General features: G+C 47.0%; 2 protein-coding genes across 3 annotated transcripts; both read right to left on the bottom strand.

The window, feature by feature from the left end:
* Positions 1 to 380: 380 nt before the first annotated feature.
* LOC129342866 (carcinoembryonic antigen-related cell adhesion molecule 19-like) lies at positions 381 to 15,286 on the bottom strand. The gene is made up of 6 exons (XM_054998814.1): positions 14,867 to 15,286; positions 11,340 to 11,485; positions 8,854 to 9,225; positions 5,976 to 6,107; positions 4,638 to 4,707; positions 381 to 574 (listed from the first exon to the last, which is right to left on the bottom strand). The coding sequence occupies exons 2-5, from the start codon at positions 11,389 to 11,391 to the stop codon at positions 4,676 to 4,678; spliced, it is 588 nt and encodes a 195-aa protein (XP_054854789.1). The 5' UTR covers positions 11,392 to 11,485; positions 14,867 to 15,286; the 3' UTR covers positions 381 to 574; positions 4,638 to 4,675.
* Positions 15,287 to 18,473: 3,187 nt separating this feature from the next.
* On the bottom strand, positions 18,474 to 27,439 carry LOC129342861 (carcinoembryonic antigen-related cell adhesion molecule 19-like). 2 transcript variants are annotated; one of them, XM_054998809.1, is made up of 6 exons: positions 27,305 to 27,439; positions 25,613 to 26,023; positions 24,197 to 24,601; positions 23,081 to 23,212; positions 21,715 to 21,784; positions 18,474 to 18,664 (listed from the first exon to the last, which is right to left on the bottom strand). In XM_054998809.1, the coding sequence occupies exons 1-5, from the start codon at positions 27,354 to 27,356 to the stop codon at positions 21,753 to 21,755; spliced, it is 1,032 nt and encodes a 343-aa protein (XP_054854784.1). In that variant the 5' UTR covers positions 27,357 to 27,439; the 3' UTR covers positions 18,474 to 18,664; positions 21,715 to 21,752. The 2 variants fall into 2 exon arrangements, with proteins under 2 accessions (XP_054854784.1, XP_054854785.1); XM_054998810.1 differs by having other exon boundaries at positions 25,613 to 26,020.
* Between the last annotated feature and the right edge of the window lie 63 nt (positions 27,440 to 27,502).

The raw sequence follows: 27,502 nt of genomic DNA, 5'->3' as shown, positions 1-27,502 counted from the left end.
TGCAAATTTAACCTTTTGGTGTCATGTGTTTTGGGGTCATGTGTTTGATTTGGTTTCAAGTCATTTCACAGTTTCTGAAACCAATGTTTCCCTTTACATTGTAAAGTGGCTTATACCTTGTAAAGGTATACCTTTACAAGGTATAAGCCTCTTTACAATGTATAAACCTCTTTCATATATATAAAACAAAGTTTTGATCAGGGAATTGACTCCTTGGTGCGGTAGTAAAAGTACGGGATATAATCCACAAATCCAAACTCCAACGCTTTTGGTTAGATAAAAACTCTCCCCTTGAATGTGATGGAGACAGAAAGAAGAGAACTTTAGAAGAGATTTTGGTGCAGTGTTTGTTCAAACATTCTAAGGAAGCCACAATGCAATGTAGATGAATTTTTTTTTATTGGATGGCAGACACATTGTTTTTTCCTCTGTACATGAGCTGCAAACCTAACAAAACACGCTTGTTTTCTGTGGTGGCTCAAAAGGTGTTGCATTTTCAAGATAGTACTAGCAGAAATCCAGGGGGAAATAATTAGGATAAATCAAAAACAAACTGTTGGGAATCATTGCGTACCTGTTGGAAAAGACAGAAAAGGGAGATCAGTCAAAGTAATTTAACTGCCATAGAGCTGGTTATATGATGTCCCAAAATAAAAAAAATAAATCATCAGGGGGAATCAAGCCCCGGCCATGCTGGTGAACACAGGCAACCCTAATCTCTAGACCACATAGCCACTCTTGATAGGTTAGCTAAAACTGCCACACTCGTGTTCACAGTCCCTAGCTCCAAACTTCCTAGAAACAGTCAAATCGCTGTTCTGTTTGAATTGTTCATGTCCTTCTGGTTATCAGTAGGAGAAAAGAATGCACATGCAGGTTTTGTGGAAATAAATTGTAAAATTTGTAAAATAAATAAATAAATAAAAACACCACCTGTATGCTTCATGTTGAATAGCAGGGCAACCAGCGTTCATGGATTTGTAATTTTATTTATTGGAATTTTTTTTGCCTGCCCTCCCTGAAAGCAGGCTCAAGGGGAGTCACAATATGATCATGACACAATATGTTAAAACAACGATGGTAATGCAATGGTAAGATAAAATAAACCATTTCAAGACAAAATGAAAACCACGTGTATAAAATGCAGCCTATGACGGGCAGAAGGACAGACAAAGGGACGTTGTGCGCCGCTGTCTCGATGGTTTGGTGGGACGAGCGCTCGCACTGGCAAGCTCTACGCTGGTCCATGTGAGCAAGTGTGAGCGCTGAACATGTGGGAAACAGCTGGCACACAGGACACTGCACATCACTACCAGGAGCGGCGCCAGGGTTTTTGGCGCCTGTGGCTGGCCGGCGGGCTAGCCGGCATTTTTGGCTTGAAAGAAATTTTGAAAGACACTTGGAAATGATTTGAAAGGGTTGAATATCATACTGAATGTTTTGCTCCTGAAGAAGCACAGTGTGATTGCATCACGTGCGAAACGGAGACGGCCGTGAGGTCCGTAGAGCTATGGAGTCTGGCAAGGATAAAACGAGTTCCTGGACTGCTATATTTGCATAGCACCACCTGCGCTTTCTCACAGGCGGGCGTTTGAGCAATCTTGTTCTGGAGGAAGCAGGAGGCTTCCCCCCCTCCTTTTTGCTATCAGCAGACCTTGCACAGCACTTCTTGCACTTTACCAGTCGTATGTTTACCATCAGCCGGCTGGAGTACAAAAACAAATGATGTATAATTGTGAACCTGACACAAAATTGTAAACCCACTGTATCTGCAAAGAATTATTGAAATAATTGGTTCATTGATTGAATTTGTGTACAGGGGGCCTTGGTTAGTTTTTATGGTAATATACCCCCTGGAACTTGACCTTTCAGCTAGTATACAGACTCGCACGCATGCCAGCCTGCGTGATGACGTTACGTGTGACATCACGGACGCGCATGCAAGTTGGCCCAGTTGCTCCGGCGGGCGGCTGGGCTGGCACGCGGGTGGCGTCCCAGCTCTCCCGCTTGACTGCCCTGCGCCGCCCAAATGCCTGCCCACGGCTGCTGCGCCCGGCAGGGGGTGTGTGGTGGCAGCACGGGGCGGGAGGGCTGGGAGGCTGCAGCTCCATGGTGTGTGCTCCCACCCACAGCGCCTCCTCTGGCACCCCCTCCGGCACCCCCTCCAGTGCTCCGCGCCCTGAGGCAACTGCCTAGCAGGCCTCAATGGGCGCGCCAGCACTCATCACTACCCATTCTGGATGGCAACCTCTGGAAACCAGCAGGAGAACATTTCAATCTACCAGGACATTCCATCAAGGACTTAAAGGTCACCGTCGTTCAACAGAAACATTTCAAAAACAAATTTCCACGGGAAACTGCTGGATTGGAATTCATATGTAAATTTACTCAGTCAGACTTGGATTGAATAGAAACTATGAACGCTTATCTCATTACCAAAAGTAACTGCAGGCATTGTATTCAGATTCTCCCATGGATGGGAGGGGTCACACCCAGCCTGGATTGCGAACTCCACCTCTTTCATGGCTTCTCGTAACTGATTTACATTTACATGGCCCTCACTCCCTGCAACCTTTCCCCACTCCCCTCACTATCTATATATCTCTGGCCAGTTTCTTCATGCCCTCCATGCATCTGATGAAGAGAGCTGTGGTTCTCGAAAGCTTATGCTACAATAAAGGTGGTTAGACTTAAAGGAGCTACTGGACTCATTACTATTTTGTGAGTACAGACTAACATGGCTAACGCCTCTGGATCTATAACCATCACTTAGACACTTGCATTAACTCAAGTTCTCCCATATCGTGTAGTGAGGCCCTCAGCCTTTATGGTATCTTTGCTGACCCTCCGCCTTCTCTAGAGCGTGTTTCAACGCTTTCCCTTCTAATGTATTGCAAGGAAGGTTTCTTGGCAAACCTATCCATCAAAGATGCTGCATACGATTAGAGAAGAAAGTGGAAACTGTCGCTCATATTCTCTTACATTGTAAGTTATTTTCCAAAGAGAGACAGCAGTTGGTATATCCATTACTCTAAGTTTAAACCTTTGGATAATTATTTTAAATTTGCAGATACGGTGCTAATGAAATACCTGTTGGAAGAAGACTGTAACTTCGATAGTTGCGAAATATTGCTTTTTGGCTAAAACCCGCACTTTTTTCTGGGAAAAGAGGTGGTGGAACTCAGTGGGTTGCCCTTGGAGAAAATGGTTATGTGGCTGGTGGCCCCGCCCCCTGATCTCCAGACAGGGGGGAGTTGAGATTGCCCTCGGCGCTGCAGTCAAGGGCAATCTAAATTCCCCTCTGTCTGGAGATCAGGGGGCGGGGCCACCAGCCACGTGACCATTTTCAAGAGGTTCCGGAACTCCATTTCATCACGTTCCAGCTGAAAAAAAAACCCTGGTTGTATATAAGCGAAAGTTTTTAACAAAAGGGGAGACTGAAGATATTTCCTTTTTTTAAGGATAAATTACTTGCAGAGTAGGAATATAATTTTAACTAAATGTTTATGTCAGGAACTATGGTTTGTATCTGTGATTCTCTTCATTTTTTGTTACTGCTGGTCTATTGACCATAATAAAGCTGAATTTGAAATGCTGGCCCTCCAGGTTGGCTACTCTTTAAGACAGGATGTTGGCCTTGATTGGCTGCTGGCCGCCTCCCACAGGCCTCTTCTACTACTAGATGTATAAAGATGGAACAAACTTTGTCCTGAAAATTCACCTCTTGTGCTGGGAATTCTCTGACCTTAAAAGTGTTGGAGGACACACTCCGTTTAATGTCTGTCATCTAATGTTACTTTTCATCAGTGTATAATATTTGAAGCAGAGGGGTTATTTGACAACCTCTGAAATACAAGGTGTTGAGTTTTGTGTCTGGTCAGAATCCAGTCCAGAGATCTCCACGAGCCCTTCAGATTTTTGAGGGTCACGTTCCTTGTTCAATCGAGTGTCACAGACAAAGCTCAACAGGTCGCTGTGAACATTTGGCTTCAGTTAGCAGGTGGCAGATGAACGTTTTCCCCCTTTTTTGTCGGTGGGAAACCCCGTGCATCTGTGTATAGCAGTCTCATACACTATTGGCTCAGGGCATTCGTGCAAAACCCACAGGCACGAACTTGAGGAAATGTTCTCGGGGCCGCTTGGGGGCGGTTGCCACTGAAGATGGGGGTTACGGGGGAAGGCCCAGGACTAGAGAGCAGAGCACCTGTACTGGCATCTCCTCCCAGCCGTGGGGCTCAGTTTGGTGAAGGGGGAGGAAGTGATCAGCAGGAGCTATGGTTGGCATATGAACTTGCCACCTCTGGGTTGGGAAATTCCTGGAAATTTGGGGATAGGGTTTGGAGAGGATGGTGTTTAGGGAGGGAACTCAGTGATGTGATTCCAGGAGGACTCTGTTTCTCCTAAACTCTATAGTATACCATAGAGTCTACCCTCGAAAGCTGCCGTTTCCTCCAGGGAAATGGATCGCTGTAGTCTGGAGATCAGTTGTAATTCTGGCTGAATTCCATGTTCTGCCTGCAGGCTGGTAACTCTAGGTAGCCCCACAGGGCTGTGCTTGCCCCAGGTCTCCAGCAGCACAGAAAGAGGGGACCGATGACTCTTGCTTGAAGTTGAACCTGCTCTGCCTGGCAACATACCTTTCAAGCACAAGGCTGTGGATCTTCACTTTTGACATTCACAGGAGGCGCCCAGGCCAAGACAAAGTGGCTGTAAAAGCAAGGGACATGGATTCGTATTCCAAGCTTGTATTCTGCCCTGTGTCCAAGGAGCAGTGGCAGAGAGAGTCTTATATTCCATTATTATTGGGAAATTCCTGGAGATTTGGGGTTGGATCCTGGAGAGGGTACGGTTTGGGGGATGGGAGGGACCTCTGGGGTGGGTAGAATGCCATAGACCCCCCCCCCTCCAAAAGAGCCATTTTCTCCAGGGCAACTGATCTCTGTGTTCGGGATCCCAGTTGTATTTCTGGGATATCTTCAGGTCCCATCAGCTTCCCATTTTCCCGCATTAAGCCACACCCAGGAGGACTTTTTCTACAGGCCTGCTGGCACCTGTAACCCCAACCCAGATTCTTCTAGCAGAGGCTGTTCTGCTCGCCAAGGAACTCCTGGGGACAGCATAAGAAGAGTGTGTGCGTGTGTGTGCGTGTGCGCACATGTGCCTTTGCCGAATTGCTGCCCAAACTCTCAAGAGATGAAGGAATCTTGTGAGAGTTGGGGAGAGCTACCTGGGCAGGTGTGGTTTGCTACCTGGGCAGGTGTGGTTTGCTACCTGGGCAGGTGTGGTTTGCTGTCCACTACTGACAAAGGGAAGGGAAGCTGATCCAGGAAGATTCAGGCTTGCTGGGGTCTGAAGGCCAAGGAGGCCAATGATGCTTGGGGACCTGTGTGTGAATTGTTTGGGGTGACAAACTGCATCGACGTGTCCCTGGCGGCAACTCCCGGCCTGGGTGGGGATAAATTACAGGAGTTTTTCCTTGCCACTTCCTTCTACACTCACTACGAAGCCAAGGGCCCTAAGAAAGAGAATTATCTTATTTTTATTTATTTTATGTATGTCCTTTATAATCTACCTTTCTCACTGAGACTCAAGGGGGAGTACACAGTGTGAGTCCGTACAGTCAATTGCAAAGACATTTCAAGAACATGTAATGCATATATACATGCAATTTTATAAAAAAGGTTTAAAAGGGTTGAAAGATCATGAAGAATTCCATGACCGGTGTATTAAAAAACATAGGAACTACACAGTAGGAACATACTCATAACAACAGTAGTGAAGTCTACGGTCCGCCCTTAGTCCTTTATTGGTAGGCTTCCTGTCCCTTTACTGATGGATTTCTTGAGGTCATTTCCTTCAGTATAGCTACGAGTTGCAGGAACCACCCTTCAGTCTGGACCTTATGTGAACACTAGACCTTACTCTTGTGCAAAACTTGCGACTGTTTTTGGGCTTGCGTGGTGGGTAATACTCACCGCAGAGGCCGTAGAAGAGGGAGGTCAACGTGTCTGTCCAGGCAAAGACCCCCAGCAAAGCTCCTGCGATGACTCCGGCAGAGTAACTCAAGCCCGCTGAATGGTTGTGCCCACCCTTCTGTGGGTTTTTGCCTGGAAAAGAGAAAGAGGGCGTCATTTATCTACACAGCAACGTTATTTATGTATTTACTTCATGTATACTCCCATTTCTCCTCCACAAGGACCCAAAGCAGTTTTTATCATTCTCCTAGGGTTGCCAGCCTCCAGGTAGTGGCTGGAGATCCCCCGGAATTACAACTGGTCTCCAGGCCACAGAGTTCAGTTCACCTGGAGAAAATGGCTAGTTTGGGGGGTGGACTCTATGGAATTATGCCATGCCAAAGTCCTTTCCCTCCCCAAACCCCACTTTCTCCAGGTTTCTACCTCCAGATATTTCTCAACTTGGAGCTGGCAACCCTACCTAGCTTTCGTTTTGTACTTCCAACAACTCTGTGAGGTAAAATAGTAAACAGTCCAGTAGCACGTTTAAGACTAACCAACTTTACTGTAGCATAAGCTTTTGAGAACTATGGTTCTCTTCGTCAGATGCATCTGACAAAGAGAGCTGTGGTTCTCGAAAGCTTGTGCTACAGTAAAGTTGGTCAGTCTTAAAGGTGCTACTGGACTCTACTATTTTACTACTACAGACTAACATGGCTGACTCCTTTGGATCTGTGAGGTAAGTTAAACTTTGAGGGTGCGACTGGCCCAAGGTCACCCAGCAAGCTTCCATGACAGAGTGGGGATTCGAACCTGGATCTCCCAGATCCTAATCCAACACTCTAAGGGCTGAACCAAGCTGGATCTCAATATGCCTCCAAAAACTCCCACTCCAATAAATGCAGAAGTCCTTAAAGCACTGTAATGTACATTGGCTGCCACCCTAAGGGTGGCTTCCTGGGAGTAAGCCCCACTGAAGAACATGGGACCGAGTAAGGTTGTAGGATCTGTGCAGGCCTTTTTTTCAGCAGGAACTCAGTGGAATGGAGTTCCGGAACCTCTTGAAAATGGTCACGTGGCGGGTGGCCCTGCCCCCTGATCTCCAGACAGAGGGGGCGGGGCCACCGGCCCTGTGACCATTTTCTCCAAGGGCAACCCACTACCACCTCTTTTCCCAGAAAAAAAAGCCCTGGATGTGTGTTTCCTGCAAAGCAGGCCTGAAAAGCCACACAGGGATTTCTTCCCCCGTGTCACAGTTCACTTCTGACACCATTGCTGCCTTAAAAAAAAAAAAGAGAGAGAGAGAGAGAGAGAGAGAGAGAGAGAGAATGAAGGCAACTAACACCGGATGAAATGGACTGCACTTACTTAAAGAACCTTTTTGTTTTGGGGAAGCAAACTGAATTTTGGACCTCCTCCCTGGAGGTTGTATTCCATTGATTTTTACCAAAATGACACGGGCCATGGAAGGGACTGGGTACTTAATAGAGACTGCCTTGACCTGCAGTTGCACCTGGCCTCTGTATCCCTGTATTGCTGCAGGCTCTTGGGGCCTGGTTTCCTGGCCTGGTTTAGGGTTGCCAACCTCCAGGTAGTGGCTGGAGATCTCCCGGAATTACAACTGGTCTCCAGGCCACAGAGATCAGTTCACCTGGAGATAACTTTGTGGGGTGGGCGCTATGGAATTATCCCATGCTAAGGTCCTGCAACCCCACTTTCTCCAGGTTTCATCACCCAGATCTCCAGGAATTTCACAACATGGAGCTGGCAACCCTAACCTGGTTGTTGTTGTGGCCTGTCTGCACAATGTAAGTGCCTGGGTCAGAGGTAGTAAGTTGAGTGATGCTGCCTACATTTCCCATCAAAACTTGAGGGAAGCTGACAAGTGTCCAACTAGCGCCAGGCATCACTTGTAGTTTGGCTCTGAGTACGTTCCCGGAAGTATGGATTTGAGACTGCAAATATGATTGGCAGGGCTTTTTTCTGGGAAAAGAGGTGGTGGAACTCAGTGGGTTGCCCTCAGAGAAAATGGTCACATGGCTGGTGGCCCCGCCCCCTGATCTCCAGACAGAGGGGAGTTTAACTCCCCTCTGTCTAGAGATCAGGGGGCGGGGCCACCAGCCATGTGACCATTTTCAAGAGGTTCTGGAACTCCTTTCCACCGCATTCCAGCTGAAAAAAAACCCTGATGATTGGAAAGAATTTTATGTAGCTTAGGATCAGCCCAGTGTTTCCTACAAGCCATGCTATCAAAGCTTGGGAAGGAAGGTTGCCCATTTTTTTCTCCTGGCTCGTACTCTTACATCTTAAAAACCAGCTACAGATCTTGGCAGGCAGTAATATTTTTCTCCCTGCCTTTTCTCCCCCTTGTCTGTTGGCAACCTTGTTTGACAAGCCTAAAGACCAGATATTCTGCTCACAAGATATCACTTCCCCTCCCATCCATTCTGTTTGCCACCTTTTTTTCCCTGGGTCTCACGTGTCTTTTTTTATGAATCTAGGGAGCTGCCTTCCCACTCAAACGGGAGGGCTGTATTGTAGGGATGGGGTCTCAGATGCTTCACCAACGATTTGGGGATCATAGACTTCATCACCAATTGTGCCTTATATATACGTACTCCTATGTACAACCAGCGCTCCATGTTGTCTAATGTTAGTCCTAGAATTGATTATATTTTGTTTCAGTATTTTTTCAACTCTGCCTTGGATCCTTGCAAATGCTGTGTCTTTTAAACTTGTATCTGTTTACCTTATGGTATTTATCCTGATACTGATTCATACTGTGCAATCCGCCTTGAGTCTCAGTGAGAAAGGCGGACTATAAATGACATAAATAAATGAGTAGAGAATCTCAGACAGAAAATGATATCCCCAGCGTTTGGAGGTGATTGATGCTTACCAGACACCGGTAGGTAAACATAGCCTTCATAGACTTCCTCTGGGTCGTCCAGTATCTCAGGTGATTGTGGCCTGGTTGAGTTCCCTTTGATATACACAGAGTAGCCTCCTGCATCATGCGTTTCGAGCTTTTTGATAGTCAAGGAGCAATCTTCTCTCGATAGCTTCCACCTACTGTCATCTGTGCCATTTGAGTGGTTATCTAGGGCCCTCTTATGGTAAACTCGCTCCCACCCACACACTAAATGCGATTGTGGGCCTCCCTGAACAGACAGGGTGACATCTTGACCCTCTTGAGGCTTTGGTGGCTTGAGGATAATGGAAACTCTTCTCTGCGCCGCTCCAAGCTGCAAGACGCAGCTCAGAATGACTCCTGCGGGGGGTGAAGGAGAGGGAGAGAACATTGGATCCAGTTCTATGACCTGTTAATCACCGAAAGCAAGGTTGTTTTGTTTGTTTGGCGATGCCTGCCTTTCTTCCACTGTGGAGCGCAAGGTTGCCAACCTCCAGGTGGGGCTTGGGCAGCAATCTCTGGGAATTACAACTGGTGTCCCGATGACAGAGATCAGTTCGCCTGGAGGAAATGGCAGCATCACAGGGTGGCATCTACGCCATCAGATCCCTGCCAAACGCATTCCCCTCCCCAAACTGCATCCTTCCCAGGCTCGACCCCAAATCTCCAGGAATTTTGCAACTTGGAGTTGGCAACCGTAGGCTTTTCAGGATTTCTCCCACCTAGACGCTGAACAGGGTCTGGTTCACTCCTTGATCACTAGAAATGCAATTCTGTTACACGGATAATCACAAACACACATACTCACACAGACACACATTTTCCTGTTCAGATGAAAAGAGAAGAGTCTTTGCTCTTTTCTCCTCCTACAGACAGACTAACACGGCTGACTACCCATCTTGACCTGCTTTCCTGTTCAGTTTTTCAAACCCAATTTTACAAAAAAGAAAGTCATTTTTAAAGCGAGTTTAGTATGTTTTTTTATATTAATTGACCCAAGCCAATAGAATTCTCCTCCTCTAACCTCTGCTGTTTTCTTACTGTCCTGATTCAAATGGACCCACCCACCCCTGAGGTGTAATGAGATTTTTAAAAAATGTGTCAGTTGCGATTCAGTCCTGAAAAATTCAAGATGCCTTTTTCTGGCCCCTGTTGCAAAATTCTAGGCTTACCGGGTGCCGTTATGAAATTGCAGAACTACAAAACCCTGTGCTGGAAACACCTCTGAGGGTTCAACTAATTTTAAACCTGCTGTGTAGATAATGCCCAGAGGGAAGCTGTTGCAGTGCTTGTTGGAAGCTCACTTTTTGAGTTCTCCATGGTCATAGATCCATGTAGAAGCAAAATCAAAAAGAGTCCAGTAGCACTGTTATGATCTTCACTTTCTTTAGGGTGGATTTTGCTTTAAATCTCCCCCTTACACCCTCTGGGTAGTTTGCTGCCACCAGGAATATATAATTCCAAAATGTTTTATTTAAATTTTCCCTTTTGTAACGTGTTTGAGCATCAGGCTCCTTCGTGGTTCTATGTGGCCCTGAGGATAGGAATGGGAGATAACTCTGGGATATAACAAAACAAAGTTTATTTTTTTAAGAAGCGTATTGGTTACATAAAAGTCGTTCTTAGTTCTTCTAGTTGCTTCACCCAAACTCATTCACACAGATCTCTTGTAAGGCTTCACACACAGTTAGCCTCTTTCTCTAGGCTCTATATTTCCCTCACAGAGAACTCCTCAGACAGCACACAGCTAGCCTGTTTTCTTTTCACTCTCAATTCTTTCTCTCTCAGGCGCACACACAGTTTGCCTGCTTCAAATAGAGTGAATATATAGTCTCACAGACACACTCAGTTCAGGCTTCCACTCAGGTTGCCTTTCCCTCACAAACACATGAACACACACAGGCTGCACACAGCTCGCCTCTCTGGCCCTGACTGACTCTTTTTCTCTCCCTCAATAACTGAAAACTGCCTTCACTCCGCCCACTCTCTGTCATCAACCAATCACATCACTCACTCATCTCTCTCTTTCACCCCCCCACTCTTCACCTATCTCACCAAACATTTAAAGACGCATGCACCCATTTCTTGAAATCATTACAAGCACCTTTAAGACTAACTAACTTCACTGTAGCATAAGCTTTCAAGAATCACAGCTCTCTTTGTCAGATGCATGGAGTTCTGTATTTGTATTTTAAGAGAAGTTTTTTGCCTCCTGTGTTGAGCAATTTGGTATAGAATTTCTAAACCTTTTGAGCTGATGGTTGGAGGTAAATTTTTATCTTACTTGGGTGGACAATGCCAAGAGAGAAAAGAGGGGAGATGAAGAAGTTTGTATCTACGGCACATGTAAAAGTCGCTCCTGTTATGTACCAGTTAAAAAGTGGCTCTTGAGCGATGTGGAACAGCGGGGTATAAATCCTTAAATAGATAAATAAATCTCTGGTTTGAAGCTATCAAAGATTCCGCTGACTTACCTGACAGGATCATGACCATGTGAGATCCCCTCCGTCCCTTGGGTAGCTCCATAGCTTTTGCCTTTCAGAACCAAGCTGTGTTTCGGGTACAGCCTGCCGAGGAGTAGCCCAGATGGATCCTCCTTTCCTGACGAAGACTTGAGTTTCTATGAACGAAATTCCCGTGTGTTGAGTCCTTTCTGTTTCCCCTTTTCTAGCCCAGAGGAAGTGAGTATGCTTACATGTGATGTACCGGTATTTTGACGGGAACTGTGAGGGTGATTGCAGAGCCCGCTGCCTGCACAAAGGATTTACCGCACACTTCCTAATTTTATCCTTGCAATCTTCCTGTGAGGTAGGTTGGCTGAAAGAGCAACGGGAACTCTGAGTGTCATGGCTGAGTGTGGATTTGAACCCATGTCTTCCCACTCTGAGTTTGCCCTGTCTGTCTCCCATGGAGAAAGTCCGTTTCTGCGACTCTTAACCCAAGAATACGAGCCCCGTTGGGCAGACTGGTAAGCGGCAGTACTGCCGCCCAAGCTCTGCTGTCATGACCTGAGTTCGATCCTGGCGGAAGCTGGGTTCAGGTATCCAGTTCAAGGTTGACTTGGCCTTCCATCCTTCCGAGGCCAGTAAAAATGAGTACCGAGTTTCCTGGGGGTAAAGTGTAGATGACTGGGGAAGGCCACGCCAAACCACCCCGTAAAAAGTCTGCCAAGAAAACTTTGTGATGTGATCCCCCCCATGGGTCAGTAACGGCTCGGTGCTTGCACAGGGCACTACCTTTACCTTTAACCTGAGAAGAGGTAACCAGGCAGCCTGCTCCCTCTGCCCCTCAGGGATTTCCAATCTGGTTCCCACGTGGCAGCTGATCCCAAGAAAAGGGCTGCTTTCAAGGATAGATTGCAGCTTTACACCATTCTGAAGTCCCTCCCCATCCCCACACACCATCCTCTTTATGCTCCACCCCCCCAAATCTCCAGGAATTTCCCAACCTGGAGCTGGCAACCCTACTTCTTCCACAATGAGATCATCTATCTTTTAAGCAGGACCCAGTTGCTTATTACCTCCTGCCAGGATATAAAAGGGTACGTTTGGTGTAGTGGTTAAGAGTGTGGGATTCTAATCTGGAGAGCCGGGTTTGATTCCCCACTCCTCCATCTGAAGCCAGCTGGGTGACCTTGGGTCAGTCACAGCTCTCTCAGAGCTCTCTCAGCCCCACCCATCTCACAGGGTGATTATTGTTGTGGGGATAATGCTTTGTAGACCACTCTGAGTGGGCATTAAGTTGTCCTGACGGGCGCTATATAAACTGAATGTTGTTGTTGTTCTTGTTATTACTATTATTATTCGTTGAAGGGAACCTCTGCGGCTCTACAGAATCTATATTTTGTTTTTAATGTTGAACAGCAAATCCTGCTTCCAACTTTGCTTTCCATTTCTTATGTGTTTATCATCTGCAAAGGACTGTTTATGCTGGTGGCAGCTGAAAAACCCCAAAGGGCCAATTTCTGCCCCCTTATCATAGAATCATAGGGTCAGAAGGGACCTCTAGGGTCATCTAGTCCAACCCCCAGAAAAATACAGGAAATTCAACTACCTGTCCCCCTCCCGCAGTGACCCCCTGCTCCATGCCCAGAAGATGGCAAAACACCATCAGGATCCCCAGCCGAAATGGCCTGGGGGAAATTGCTACCTGGGGGAAATTGCTACCTGATCCTAAGGTGGTAATCGGCCTTACCCTGCACGTGTAAGAAGGGGCCACAAGAACTAAGCACGGATGCAGCCCTTCCTGCCCGCCCTCGTGATCTGCCTAGGGCCACAGAATCAGCATTGCTGTCAGTGGTCATCTAGCCTCTGCTTAAAAACCTCCAAAGGAAGAGAGCCCACCCTCTCTCGAGGAAGCCTGTTCCACTGAGGGACTGCTCCAAGAGCCAAGCTACAAGTGATGCCTGACACAGGTTGGACACTTGTCAGCTTCCCTCAAGTTCTGATGGGAAATGTAGGCATCCTGGTCGGGCAGCTTGGCTCTCCATTTAATTGAAGTTTACAGACCCCCCCACACACACACCCTGTGGAGGGAAAGGGGGGGGGAACCTGGCAAGACCCCGAAACGTGCACTCCCCTCCCGACCGCATGTTCTCCCTCCCATAGACTGCTGCTCTGTAAACTTCAATTAAATGGAGAGCCAAGATGCAAGACCAGGACGCCTACATTTCCCATCAAAACTTGAGGGAAGCTGACAAGTGTCCAACCTGTGTCAGATGTCACTTGTAGCTTGGCTCTACCTGTCAGGAAGTTTTTCCTGACGTTTAGCCAAAATCAGCCCTTTCCCCATTTATGACGAACACCGGAGGGCGCTTGAACTCTTTGTGAGATTACAAAGCCCATTTGTGATGTCTGGTCGGTCCTGCCCGTTCGCTGCGCTTTCTTTTTGAATGGAAGCTTGAAAAACTTTTCTCTCAAAGTGTTGGAAAGGTTGCGGACAGACAGGAGACTTTTTACACTGTTTTTGGCTTTGCCCCACCATTAAAAGGTTCTGGAATAAAGTATTATTGCAAATAGAAAGTATAGTGGGCCAACAGATTCCAAGAAATCCAGAAAATATTTTTCTAGAAATAAATTTGTTAAGACAAGTAGATAAAAACAAACTGGTTACAATAACAACTTTGTTAGCAATTGCTAGGATAGAGATTGCCAAGGAATGGGGAAATAAGAAAGCGCCCTCACTACAAAATTGGTACGATTCCATCCGGAACCATTTTATATTGGGTAAAGTGGATTGCTCTACAGGCATTCACGATTTGGAAGGTTATCCAAAAAAATATTTCAAGAAATTTGGTTTCCTGTTGTGCAGTTTTTGCAGGAAAGAGAAAATGTTTCTTCTAACATTCATTGTCAAGAGCTATTGAATTTCTAGATGTATGGAACTCTTTCGGAATTGTGATATTTTGGGTGGTTATGTTTTAAGTTAATGTGTACAAAGGAGAAGTTTGTATATACACTGGTGTTGGTTTTGTACTGTCATTTAAAAAAAACGTAATAAAGTTTTTAAAAAATCTTTTCTCTGCGATTGTTGGAAGGAACTAACCAGCTCTTCAGTGGGCCTGAGTTAATGGGAGAGAACCCTTTAAGGAAAGGCATGTTACAAAAAAGAAGGTTAAGCACAGTTGCCGTGTGCCCATCAGTCCCCCTTTCCTGCAAGGCTGCTGTGGTGCTTTGAAAAAGACACGGGTCTAAGTTGCCAGTTCGAGTCCTACCATTGCCATGACCCACAAAGGAGGCTTTGGGTGAGGCTTTCCTCTCAGCCCGCCCCCCCAGTTCTTTTGTGGGGAGGGGTGTCAGGAAGATGAACATAAACTCCTGCCCTCAAGTCATATTTGACTTATGGCGACCCCTGGTGGGGCTTTCATGGCAAGAGACTAAGAGAGGAAGTTTGCCATCGCCTGCCTCTGCAACCCTGGTCTTCGTTGGAGGTCGCCCATCCAATGACTAACTGTCCGGTGTGGAGCACCCCAAGCACGCTGGACTTGCCCCAGCTCACTTACCTGAAGGCTGATGGGATCCCAGTTGCAGGCACCGGAAGCCACAGGGAGAGGGTTCAGCTCCAGGCAGCAGTGAGGGAAGGGAAAAGTGAGACAGAGAGAGGGACCAGCCAGGGGCGTGCCACCCAGCCCCGCCCCAAAGGGCCAGAGGCACGCACGCCTTCCCAAGACACCAACAATGGGGCGGAGATACTGGAGCCTCCTGCACAAGCCCTAAGAGGGACCAGCAGCCATAGCCGCCTAAGAGAGCCGGCTGAACTCCAGGACCAGCACAGCACCTCGTGAGCAAAGGCAGAAGAGGCCGCGGTCCATCACCAAGAAGGGCCCTGCCAGCCCTGTCCTGCGGGAAAGAATAAGAGAGAAGGGAAGAGAGAAAGGAGGCACACCTGAGGCAAGCCCCAGCTGAGATACATCCAGCCCCGCCCTGCAAGAGAAGAGAGGAATGCAAGGAGAAACTAGGGCAGGGGAAGAAACACCGGAGGGCAGGCACAGCTGGGCAGGGCCAGGAGAAGGAAGGCGCCTGAGAGGAAGGGCGGAGGAAAGTGGGGAAAACCCTATAAAAGCGGGCTTAGGCAAGAGATGGGTGTGGGTTGTGTAGGAGTGTAGTGAGAGTGGTTAGAAGTGGTGCAGCAAGGAGGAATGAGCAAGCAAAGAGGAAAAGGAAGGCCAGTGAAGGAGTGGGAGGAGGAAGGCGGGAGCAGTGGCTGGATTGGGTTGAGTGGGCCTGCAAGTGGACTGAGAGGGAATAAGGGTGAGGTATACCTCCCCTCTTGCCATGGATTAGGGCCCTGCGGTATCCCTGAGAACACCCCAGAGCCAGAGTCGGACACTCCGGCGTCTGACACAACAGCACCGGGGACCAGTCCTGACACTAACCAAGGCTGATCCTGCTTAGCGTCTGTGATCTGATGAGATCAGGCTCACCTGGGTGATCCAGGGCAGGGCAAAACGAAATCCTGCCCTCAAGTCATAGTTGTCTTATGGCGACCCCTGGTGCAGTTTTCATAGCAAGAGACTGGCAGAGCTGGTTTGCCATTGCCTGCCTTTGCAACCCTGGTCTTTGCTGGAGGTTTCTTCAACAAAACTGTTTCTCCCTTTCTGGAATAGCTTTTTCCACCTCTTAAAAAGTCTTTTATTTTACTACTGCCAGTAGGCATGGCAGACGCTTCTGCGATCTCTCAAGAAGATCTTGCAGGTGGATGAATGTCCCCGCCTTCACATACATTGTCTCTAGGTGTATGCTATCTCACGTCATGGAGGTTTGACTGATCTCCTGCCTAGAGTCCCAGCGCTGCCAAGAGCTCAGCGGCTCACCATGCGTGAAACTGCCTTGTTAGAGCACAATCGTTCAGCTATTTATTTATTTATTTATTTATTTATTTATTTATTTATTTATTTATATAGTCCACCTTTCTCGCTTAGACTCAAGATGGATTACATAGCACAGTCAATATTAAGGACATTTCCATAAACAATGCCATAGGATGAATAAATGCAAGTTTACAAAGACATAACGTTAGCGAAAATACTATATAGAGTTGAAGAAATGCTGAAACGGAGCATAAGCAATTCTTGGACTGGCATTCAACAACATAGAACTTACCCAGTAGGGTCATACTTAAAGCAACGGGAAGTACATAGGAGCACATACTTAAACCGATAAGCATATATGGCAACATAAGAGTGACGTCTACGGTGCCTAATTCGATAGTAAAGCATCTTTGAGCTCTCCTATCTAAGTAAAAAGCCCTTTTGAATAATTCAGTGTTGCATCATTTGTGGAAGATCAGGAGGGTGGGGGCTCTCCTGACCTCCTCAGGGCAGGGGCCACCACGGAGAATGCAGGTGTACTGGCAGCTATTGATTTGACCCATGTGCAGGAGACCCTCTTCAGATGAGCGAAGCTGCCTGAGGTGACATAGGGAAAGAGATGGTCCCGTAGGTATGCCAGACCGAGGCCATGAAGAGCCATATAATGATAGCCAGTACCTGGAACTGAGCACAGTAACTGAGAACCAAGCTATAAGTGACGCCTGACACAGGTTGGACACTTGTCAGCTTACCTCAAGTTTTGAGGGGAAATGTAGGCATCCTGGTCTTGCAGCTTGGTTCTCCATTTAATTGAAGTTTACACACCCCTGCCACACCCAGCAGAGGGGAAGGGGGGCGCCCGGCGAGAGCCCGATGCCTGCACTCCCCTCCAAACCACATGTTCTCCTTCCCATAGACAGCCGCTCTGTAAACCTCAATTAAATAGAGAGCCAGGCTGCAAGACCAGGACGCCTACATTTCCCATCAAAACCTGAGGGAAGCAGACAAGTGTCCAACCTGTGTCAGGCATCACCTGTAGCTTGGCTCTCATGGGTAGCCAATGGAGTGACTGCAGGATAGGAATGATACTCATGCTCCTGCTCGCTCCTGATTACAGCCGAGCAGCAGTGTTTTGCTCCAACTAGTCTCCTAGTTAACTTAGACTTGTGCTGCAATCAGCTACTGTGTTTGTTAAGTCCCACAGCTGCAACAAAAAACGTGTTTTGGTGGGGGATGAAAGCACACCCCTTTTTTTCCTGTGCTGGCCCGGGTAGAGTTTATTCCTCTAGGCTTTTCAATGGACAAAAAATGTTGGCCCATTATCAAAGTTTGGAGAAAGGTTTGGAGGCAGGAGACGCACCTCACCAAATTGCTTTAAGAAAAAAATAATGATTGCAGCATTTCAGCAGAAAGGTTTTGTTAAATTTTTGCCTTTTTCTATTTTTGGAGAAAATACTTTACCTAAAGGAAGGAGAGGGGCACAAAAAATGCCTCCCACCGCTCATCACCCCCTGCCTGCAGCTTTAACAGAGAGGAGGGAGGGGTACAAAAGAGAGCAATAGTTGTGACCCACCTTGCTTAAGATCAGTTGTACCAACTAAGGGAACGTTATCGAACAACAACGTGGCTGGGCTTCAAGTTTCTAGAGCTAGCTTTACTTTGACAGTGAAGGCACCCCCCCCCCTTGCTTTCCAAACATAGTGTTCTTATTTCTATCTTAATCACATGCAAGAACTCCATGTGACCCACTGGTAACCAGGATCAAGTGAAGAATTCCCATAGGGACAATTCCACCTGCATTCAAAGAGGTAATGTCCCCCCCTCCCTCTGCCTGCCTGCCCGTCTGGCTGCCTGCCTGCTCAAGTTGACAGAAGGAGAATGATTGGCAAAGGATAATGCAAATTTAACCTTTTGGTGTCATGTGTTTTGGTGTCATGTGTTTGATTTGGTTTCGAGTGATTTCTAGGGAATTAAACAGAAGCCAAGCCCCTTATCCCACCGTTTTCACAGTTTCTGAAACCCATGTTTCCCTTTACATTGTAAAGAGGCTTATACCTATAAGCCTCTTTACAATGTATAAGCCTCTTTCTTTCATATATAAAACAAAGTTTTGATCAGGGAATTGACTCCTTGGTGTGGGGGTAAAAGTACGGGATATAATCCACAAGTCCAAACTCCTACACTTTTGGTTAGATAAAAACTCTCCCCTTGAATGTGATGGAGACAGAAAGAAGAGAACTTTAGAAGAGATTTTGGTGCAGTGTTTGTTCAAACATTCTAAGGAAGCCACAATGCAATGTAGATGAATTTTTTTTTATTGGATGGCAGACACATTGTTTTTTCTCTGTACATGAGCTGCAAACCTAACAAAACACGCTTGTTTTCTGTGGTGGCTCAAAAGGTGTTACATTTTCAAGATAGTTCTAGTAGAAATCCAGGGGGAAATAATTAGGATAAATCAAAAACAAACTGTTGGGAATCACTGTGTACCTGTTGGAAAAGACAGAAAAGACAGATCAGTGAAAGTAATTTAACTGCCATAGAGCTGGTTATATTATGTCCCAAAATAATAAAATAAATCATCATGGGGAATCAAACCCCAGTCATGCTGGTGAACACAGGCAACCTTAATCTCTAGACCACTTAGCCACTCTTGATAGGTTAGCTAAAACTGCCACACTCCTGTTCACAGTTCCTAGCTCCAAACTTCCTAGAAATACTCAAATCGCTGTTCTTTTTGGATATCTTAGAGTGGTTTGAATTGTTCATGTCCTTCTGGTTATCAGTAGGAGAAAAGAATGCACATGCAGGTTTTGTGGAAATAAATTGTAAAATTTGTAAAATAAATAAATAAAAACACCGCCTGAATGCTTCATGTTAAATAGTAGGGCAACCAGCGTTCATGGATTTGTAATTTTATTTACTGGATTTTTTTTTTTTTGCCTGCCCTCCCTGAAAGCGGGCTCAAGGGGAGTCACAATATGATCATAACACAATATGTTAAAACAATGAGATGCAATGGTAAGATAAAATAAACCATTTCAAGACAAAATGAAAACCACATGTATAAAATGCAGCCTATGACGGGCAGAAGGACAGACAAAGGGACGTTGTGCGCCGCTGTCTCGATGGTTTGGTGGGACGAGCGCTCGCACAGGTAAGCTCTACGCTGGTCCATGTGAGCAAGTGTGAGCGCTGAACATGTGGGAAACAGCTGGCACACAGGACACTGCACATCCCTACCGGGAGCGGCGCCAGGGTTTTTGGTGCTTGTGGCTGGCTGGTGGGCCAGGCTCACGCGCATGCCAGCCTGCGTGATGATGTCACATGTGACGCCATCACAGGCGCTCATGCGAGCCGGCGCAATTGTTGCGGTGGGCGGCCTGGATGGCGCGTGGGTGGCCTCCCAGCTCTCCCGCTCGGTTGCCCTGCACCATCCCAGAGGCCTGCCTACGGCTGTTGCGCTCGGCCAGGGGCATGTGGTGGTGGCAGCAGCACGGGGCAGGAGGGCTGGGAGGCTGCAGCTCTGTGGTACATGCTCCCGCCCCCAGCTCCTCCCCTGGCACCCCCTCTGGTGCTCCGTGCCCTGAGGCAACCGCCTACCTGGCCTCAATGGGCGCGCCAGCACTCATCACTACCCATTCTGGATGGCAACCTCTGGAAACCAGCAGGAGAACATTTCAATCTACCAGGACATTCCATCAAGGACTTAAAAGGTCACCGTCGTTCAACAGAAACATTTCAAAAACAGATTCCAACGGGAAACTGCTGAATTGGAATTCATATGTAAATTTACTCAGTCAGACTTGGATTGAATAGAAACTATGAACGCTTATCTCATTACCAAAAGTAACTGCAGGCATTGTATTCAGATTCTGCCATGGATGAGAGGGGTCACACCCAGCCTGGATTGCGAACTCCACCTCTTCCATGACTTCTCGTAACTGATTTACATTTACATGGCCCTCACTCCCTGCAACCTTTCCCCACTCCCCTCACTATCTATATATCTCTGGCCAGTTTCTTCATGCCCTCCATGCATCTAATGAAGACAGCTGTGGTTCTCGAAAGCTTATGCTACAATAAAGGTGGTTAGACTTAAAGGTGCTACTGGACTCATTACTATTTTGTGAGTACAGACTAACATGGCTAACGCCTCTGGATCTATAACCATCACTTAGACACTTGCATGAACTCAAGTTTTCCCATATTGTGAAGTGAGGCCCTCAGCCTTTATGGTATCTTTGCTGACCCTCCGCCTTCTCTAGAGCATGTTTCAATGCTTTCCCTGAAAAAAAGCCCTGGTTATAAATAAGTGAAAGCTTTTAACAAAAGGGGAGACTGAAGATAGTTCCTTTTTTAAGGATAAAGTACTTGCAGAGTAGGAATATAATTCTAACTAAATTTTTATGCCAGGAACTATGGTTTGTATCTGTGATTCTCTTCCTTTATTGTTACTGCTGGTCAATTGACCATAATAAAGCTGAATTTGAAATGCTGGCCCTCCAGGTTGGCTACTCTTTAAGGCAGGGTGCTGGCCTCGATTGGCTGCCGGCCTCCTCCCACAGGCCTCTTCTACTACTAGATGTATAAAGATGGAACGAACTTTGTCCTGAAAATTCACCTCCTGTGCTGGGAATTCTCTGACCTTAAAAGAGTTGGAGGACACACTCCGTTTAATGTCTGTCATCTAATGTTACTTTTCATCAGTGTATAATATTTGAAGCAGAGGGGTTATTTGACAACCTCTGAAATGCAAGGCGTTGAGTTTTGTGTCTGGTCAGAATCCAGTCCAGAGATCTCCACGAGCCCTTCAGATTTTTGAGGGTCACGTTGCTTGTTCAATCGAGTGTCACAGACAAAGCTCAACAGGTCGCTGTGAACATTTGGCTTCAGTTAGCAGGTGGCAGATGAACATTTCCCCCCTTTTTTGTCGGTGGGAAACCCTGTGCATCTGTTTATAGCAGTCTCATACACTATTGGCTCAGGGCATTCATGCAAAACCCACAGGCACGAACTTGAGGAAATGTTTTCGCAACCTGGGGGGGGGGGGGGTGCGGCGGTTGCCACTGAAGATGGGAGTTGCTGAGGAAGGCCCAGAGCTGGAGGGCAGAACACCTGTTCTGGCAACTCCTCCCAGCCGTTGGGCTCGGTTTGGTGGAGGGGGAGGAAGTTGAGCTATGGTTGGCATATGGACTCGCCAACTCTGGGTTGGGAAATTCCTGGAATTTTAAGGGTGGGGCCTGGGAAGGAGGGAGTATGGGGGGGACACAGTGATGTCATTCTAGGACTCTGTTTCCCCTAAACTCTATAGTATACCATAAAGTCCACCCTCAAATGCTGCCATTTCCTCCAGGGGAAAAGATTGCTGTAGCCTGGAGAGATCAGTTGTAATTCTGGCTGAATTCCACCTTCTGCCTGCAGGCTGGTAACTCTAGGTAGCCCCACAGGGCTGTGCTTGCCCCAGGTCTCCAACAGCACAGAAAGAGGGGACCAATGACTCTTGCTTGAGGTTGAACCCGCTCTGCCCGGCAACATACCTTTCAAGCACAATGCTGTGGATCTTCACTTTTGACATTCACAGGAGGCGCCCAGGCCAAGACAAAGTGGCTGTAAAAGCAAGAGACACGGATTCGTATTCCTAGCTTGTATTCTGCCCTCTCTCCAAGGAGCAGCGGCAGAGAGAGTCTTATATTCCATTATTATTGGGAAATTCCTGGAGATTTGGGGTTGGATCCTGGAGAAGTCAGGGTTTGGGGGAGGGAAGGGACCTCCAGGGTGGGTAGAATGCTGTAGAGTTCACCTTCCAAAAGAGCCATTTTCTCCAGGGGAACCAACCTCTGTGGTCTGGAGACCAATTGTAATTCTGGCAGGTTTCCAGGTCTCACCTGCAGATTGGCAACCCTTCAGCTGCCCATTTCCGCCCATTAAGCCACCATTAGAAGGACAGGACTTTTTTCTACAGGCCTGCTGGCACCTGTAACCCCAACCCAGATTCTTCTAGCAGAGGCCGTTCTGCTCGCCAAGGAACTCCCGGGGGCAGCATAAGAAGAGCGTGTGCATGTGTGTGCGTGTGCGCACACGTGCCTTTGCCGGATTGCTGCCCAAACTCTCAAGAGATGAAGGAATCTTGTGAGAGTTGGGGAGAGCTACCTGGGCAGGTGTGGTTTGCTACCTGGGCAGGTGTGGTTTGCTACCTGGGCAGGTGTGGTTTGCTACCTGGGCAGGTGTGGTTTGCTGTCCACTACTAACAAAGGGAAGGGAAGCTGATCCAGGAAGATTCAGGCTTGCTGGGGTCTGAAGGCCAAGGGGGCCAATGAAGCTTGGGGACCTATGTGTGAATTGTTTGGGGTGACAAACTACATCGACGTGTCCCTGGCGGCAACTCCCCGCCTGGATGGGGATAAATTGCAGGAGTTTTTCCTTGCCACTTCCTTGTACACTCACTATGAAGCCAAGGGCCCAAAGAAAGGGATTTATCTTATTTTTATTTATTTTATTTATGTCATTTATAGTCTGCCTTTCTCACTGAGACTCAAGGGGAAGTACACAGTGTGAGTTAGTACAGTAATTTGTAACGACGGTTTCAAAAACATGCAATTAAATTTTAAAAATTGAAAAGGATTGAAAGAGCATAAACAATTCCATGACTGATGTATTAAACAACATAGGAACTGCACAGTAGGAGCGTACTTATAGCAAAAGTATTGAGGTCTACGGTCCTTCCTTATTTCTTTATTGGTATTTCTTTAACGATGGCTCTCTTCAGACCACTTCTTTATGGTATAGCTACAATTCGCAAGATCCCCCCTCCAGCCTGGGTCCCCTTCCTTATGTGAACACTAGGCCTTACTCTTGCGCAAAACTTGCGACTGTTTTTGGGCTTGCGTGGTGGGTAATACTCACCACAGAGGCCGTAGAAGAGGGAGGTCAACGTGTCCGTCCAGGCAAAGACCCCCAGCAAAGCTCCTGCGATGACTCCGGCAGAGTAATTCAAGCCCGCTGAATGGTTGTGCCCACCCTTCTGTGGGTCTTTGCCTGGAAGAGAAAGGAGAAAGAGGGCGTCATTTATCTACACAGCAACATTATTTATGTATTTACTTCATGTATACCCCCCCCTTTCTCCCCAACAGGGACCAAAAGCGGTTTATGTTGTTCTCATAGCTTTCATTTTATATTTGTGAGGTAGTATTTTATATACTCTGTGAGGTAGGTTAGGCTGTGAGGGTGCGACTGGCCCAAGGTCACCCAGCAAGCGTCCATAACAGAGTGGGGATTCAAACCTGGATCTCCCCGATCTTAATCCAACACTCTAACAACTGAACCATGCTGGCTCTCAATATCCCTCCAAGAATGGGCTCTTGGTGCAAAGCTGGGTACAGACAGTGGGGGCACTTTTTGCATGCCAAGCCACTTTTTTATCCTGCAAAGTGGACTCTGGTACAGGAAAACTCCTACTCCTGTAAATGCAAAAGTCCTTAAAGCACTGCAAGGTACCTGCAGATACTGAAGATGCTTTCCTGGGAGTAAGCACCACTGAACACCATGGGACTTACTTCTGTGTAGGCCTGCTCAGGATTAATCCCTTTGTAACTTAAGTTTTTACTGCAGACAGGGCTCCTCCTCCTCCTGTGTCTGTCCATGTTAATCCAACGTTATTCTTTTTAACCTCTTTGTTACTAACTCAGGAGGCGCCTCTCCGAACCATTCCAAAGCATTAAAAAAAATTCACGCTTTGAATAAACACCAAGTAAGGTTGTAGGGCATGTGTTTCCCGAAAAGCAGATCAGAAAAGCCACGCAGAGATTCCCTCCCCCATGTCACGGTTCACTTCTGACACCATCGCTGCCTTTTTTTTAAAAAAAAGTGAGAGAAGGCAACTAACACTCAACAGAATGGATTGAACTTAATGACTTTGGGTTTCAGGAAAGCAAGCTGAATTAAGACCCCCCTCCTTGGGGGTTGCATTCCTTTGATCTTTTTCCAAAAGGATGTGAGCCTTGGACGGAGTTGGGTACTTACTAGAGACTGCCTTGACCTGCAGTTCTACTTGGCCTCTGTATTCCCGTGGTACTCCGGGCTCTTGGGGCCTGGTCTCCTGACCTGGTTGTTGTTGCTGCCTGTCCGAAAGAACCTGTATCTGCACAATGTAAGTGCCGGAGTCGGAGGTGGTAAGTTGAGTGATGTGCAAAGAGCAATCCTCTCTCACAGATAGCCTCCCCTTGCTGCCGGGGTCAGTACTCTGAGGGTTTTGCTGGTCATTGGGTTTGTACGAGGTGATGGGACGTAGGTTCCCGAAAGCGCCCTGTTTGAACCATTCACAAAGCTCAAACTTCTTGGGGATTCCTTGCGGGGTCAGAGTGACTTGCTGACCTTCGTTGGGTTGCTGTGGTGTGGACAGGACAGTGATGGTAATTTGATTCGAGACTGCAAATATGATCAGAAAGAATTTTATGTAGCTTAGGATCAGCATTTTCTACAAGCCGTGCTATCAAAGCTTAGGAAGTCATGTTGCTCGGTTTTTTTCTATTGGCTCGTACTCTTGCCTCTTAAGAACCAGCTGCAGATCTTGGCAGGCAGCAATATTTTTCTCCCTGCCTTGAAAAATTACATGAGCACATCAAACTGTGGTTAAAAGGCGCAAGAACTTTTCCCCCTTGTCTGTTGGCAACCTTGTTTGACAAGACTAAAGACCAGATATTCTGCTCACAAGATATCACTCCCCCTCCCATCCATTCTGTTTGCCACTTTTTTCCCCTGGGTCTAGCTTCTGTGTCTTTAAAACAGTAGCCTAAAATGCAGTAAGTAAAGCTTTCCCCACAATTTGCTTTGTGGCAGACCGGCTGTGAAAGGTTCATGGACAAAGTCGGATAAAAAACAAGACAGAAATTATTCTCGCTGCTACGGTGTGATAGAGCTGATACTATAAAATGATGGTGTGCCAAGTTAGATTTCCCAACTGGTTAGAAAAAAAAACTCCTGGCCTGCTCTGGAGACATTAGCAGGGGGAGATTTTGACCACAGGAAGAAAAACAGGTTTTTTGTCTGTCCACCATGGTGTGGTTAAAGGTAGAGGAGCAGGGCTTGGGAAAAAAGTTGGCAACCCTCTGGGGACATGGATGGAGAAGAAGTAAAGGTGTGTACGTCTGTTCCTGTGAGCATGAAATTGCTGGGTTTCAGCAGAGGCTAGAGGTGAAAGCACAGTTGCTGAATGAACAGTGTGCATCGTGGGTGTGTTGTAATCGAATTGAAGGAGGCCGTACACAACCCAAAAGCCGTGCACGCCTGAAGGGTCACAATTGCAGCTGAGGACTGGGGAGTGTTGGCGAGGCCTTCGTGTCTTTTTTTATGAATCTAGGAAGCTGTCTTCCCATGAGTAGGAAATCTCAGACAGAAAATGGTATCCCTCCCTAGCCCTAGGAGGTGATTAACGCTTACCTGACACCTGTAGATAAACAGAGCCTTCAAAGAACTCGTCTGGTTCTTGGTCGGGTTTCTGAGGGGGTTGTTGCCTGGTCGAGGCCCCTTCGATAATCACAGAGTAGTTCCCCTCGTCGGACTGTCTCAGCTTTGTGATACGCAAGGAGCAATCCGCTCTGACTGTCTCCCGCCCGCTGAAGGCTGTGCCGTTTCTCTGCTGGGGGGATTTGTTTGGGTTGTATTCAAGGATGGTCTCTAGTCCCCCCTTACGGATATCTCGACTCCATTCGCACAGTTTAAGCTGTTGTGGGCCTCCCTGAACGGACAGGGTGACATCTTGACCCTCTTGAGGTTTTGGTGGCTCAAGGATGATGGAAATTCTTCTCTGCGCCGCTCCAAGCTGCAAGACACAGCTCAGAATGATTCCTGCTGGGGGATGAAGGACAGGGAGAGAAAATTGGATTCCGTTCTATAATCTGTTAATTGCACAAAGCAAGGTTGTTTTGTTTGTTTGGCGATGCTCTGCCTTTCTTCCACTGTGGTGTGCAGGGTTGCCAACCTCCAGGTGGGGCTTGAGCAGCAATCTCTGGGAATGACAACTGATCTCCAGATGACAGGGATCAGTTCACCTGAAGAAAATGGCAGTGTCACAGGGTGGAGCCTATGCCATCAGATCCCTGCCAAACACTTTCCCCTCCCCAAACCGCATCCCTCCCAGGCTCCACCCCAAATCTCCAGGAATTTTGCAACTTGGAGTTGGCAACCGTAGGCTTCCCAGGATTTCTCCCACCTAAATGCTGAATAGTGTCTGGTTCACTCCTTGATCAGTAGAAATCCAAGTCTGCTACACACACAACCACATACTCACACAGACACACCTTTTCCTGTTCAGTAGAAAAGAGGAAGAGTCTTTGCTCTTTTCTCCTCCTACAGACAAACTAACACGGCTGACTACCCATCTTGACCTGCTTTCCTGTTCAGTTTTTCAAACCCAATTTTACAAAAAAGAGAGTCATTTTTAAAGCCAGTTTATTATGTTTTTTGATGTTAAAAAATAGCAAGGGGAAGAGGGTGCAGGTTTGAATTGACCCAGGCCGAGACAACTGAATCCTCCTCCAACCTCTGCTGTTTTCTTACTGTCCTGATTCAAATGGACCCACCCACCCCCGAGGTATAATAAGATTTTTTAAAAAATGTATCACTTGCCATTCAGTCCTGGAAAATTCAAGATGCCTTTTTCTGGCCCCCGTTGCAAAATCCTAGGCTTACCGGGTGCCGTTATGAAATTGCAGAACTACAAAACCCTGTGCTGGAAACACCTCTGAGGGTTCAACTAATTTTAAACCTGTTGTGTGGATAATGTCCAGAGGGGAGCTGTTGGAGAACCTCTTGAAAGCTCACTTTTCAAGTTCTGTATTTGTATTTTTTTAAGAGAAGTCTTTCGCCTCCTATTTTGAGCAATTCGATATGGAATTTCTAAAAGTGCTGTGCGGATGGTTGGAGGTAAATTTTGATCTTACTTGGGTGGACAATGCCCAGAGAGAAAAGAGGGGAGATGAAGAAGTTTGTATCTACAGCACACGTAAAAGTCGCTCCTATTATGTACCAGTTAAAAAGTGGCTCTTGAGCGATGTGGAACAGCGGGGTATAAATCCTTAAATAGATAAATAAATCTCTGGTTTGAAGCTATCAAAGATTCCGCTGACTCACCTGACAGGATCATGACCATGTGAGATCCCCTCCGTCCCTTGGGTAGCTCCATAGCTTTTGCCTTTTGAAAATGGGCTGTGTTTTGAGTACTGCTTGCAGAGGAGTAGCCCAGATGGATCCTCCTTTCTTGATGAAGACTCGAGTTCCTATGAACCGAGTTCCCGTGTGCTGGTATCTTTGTCCTTTCTGCTTCCCCTT

The sequence above is a fragment of the Eublepharis macularius genome, chromosome 15 (assembly GCF_028583425.1).
Source record: "Eublepharis macularius isolate TG4126 chromosome 15, MPM_Emac_v1.0, whole genome shotgun sequence".
In the NCBI taxonomy this organism is placed as follows: Eukaryota; Metazoa; Chordata; class Lepidosauria; order Squamata; family Eublepharidae; genus Eublepharis; species Eublepharis macularius.
The sequence above is the reverse complement of the archived record's forward strand: the minus strand, read 5'-3'. Positions and strand labels throughout refer to the sequence as shown.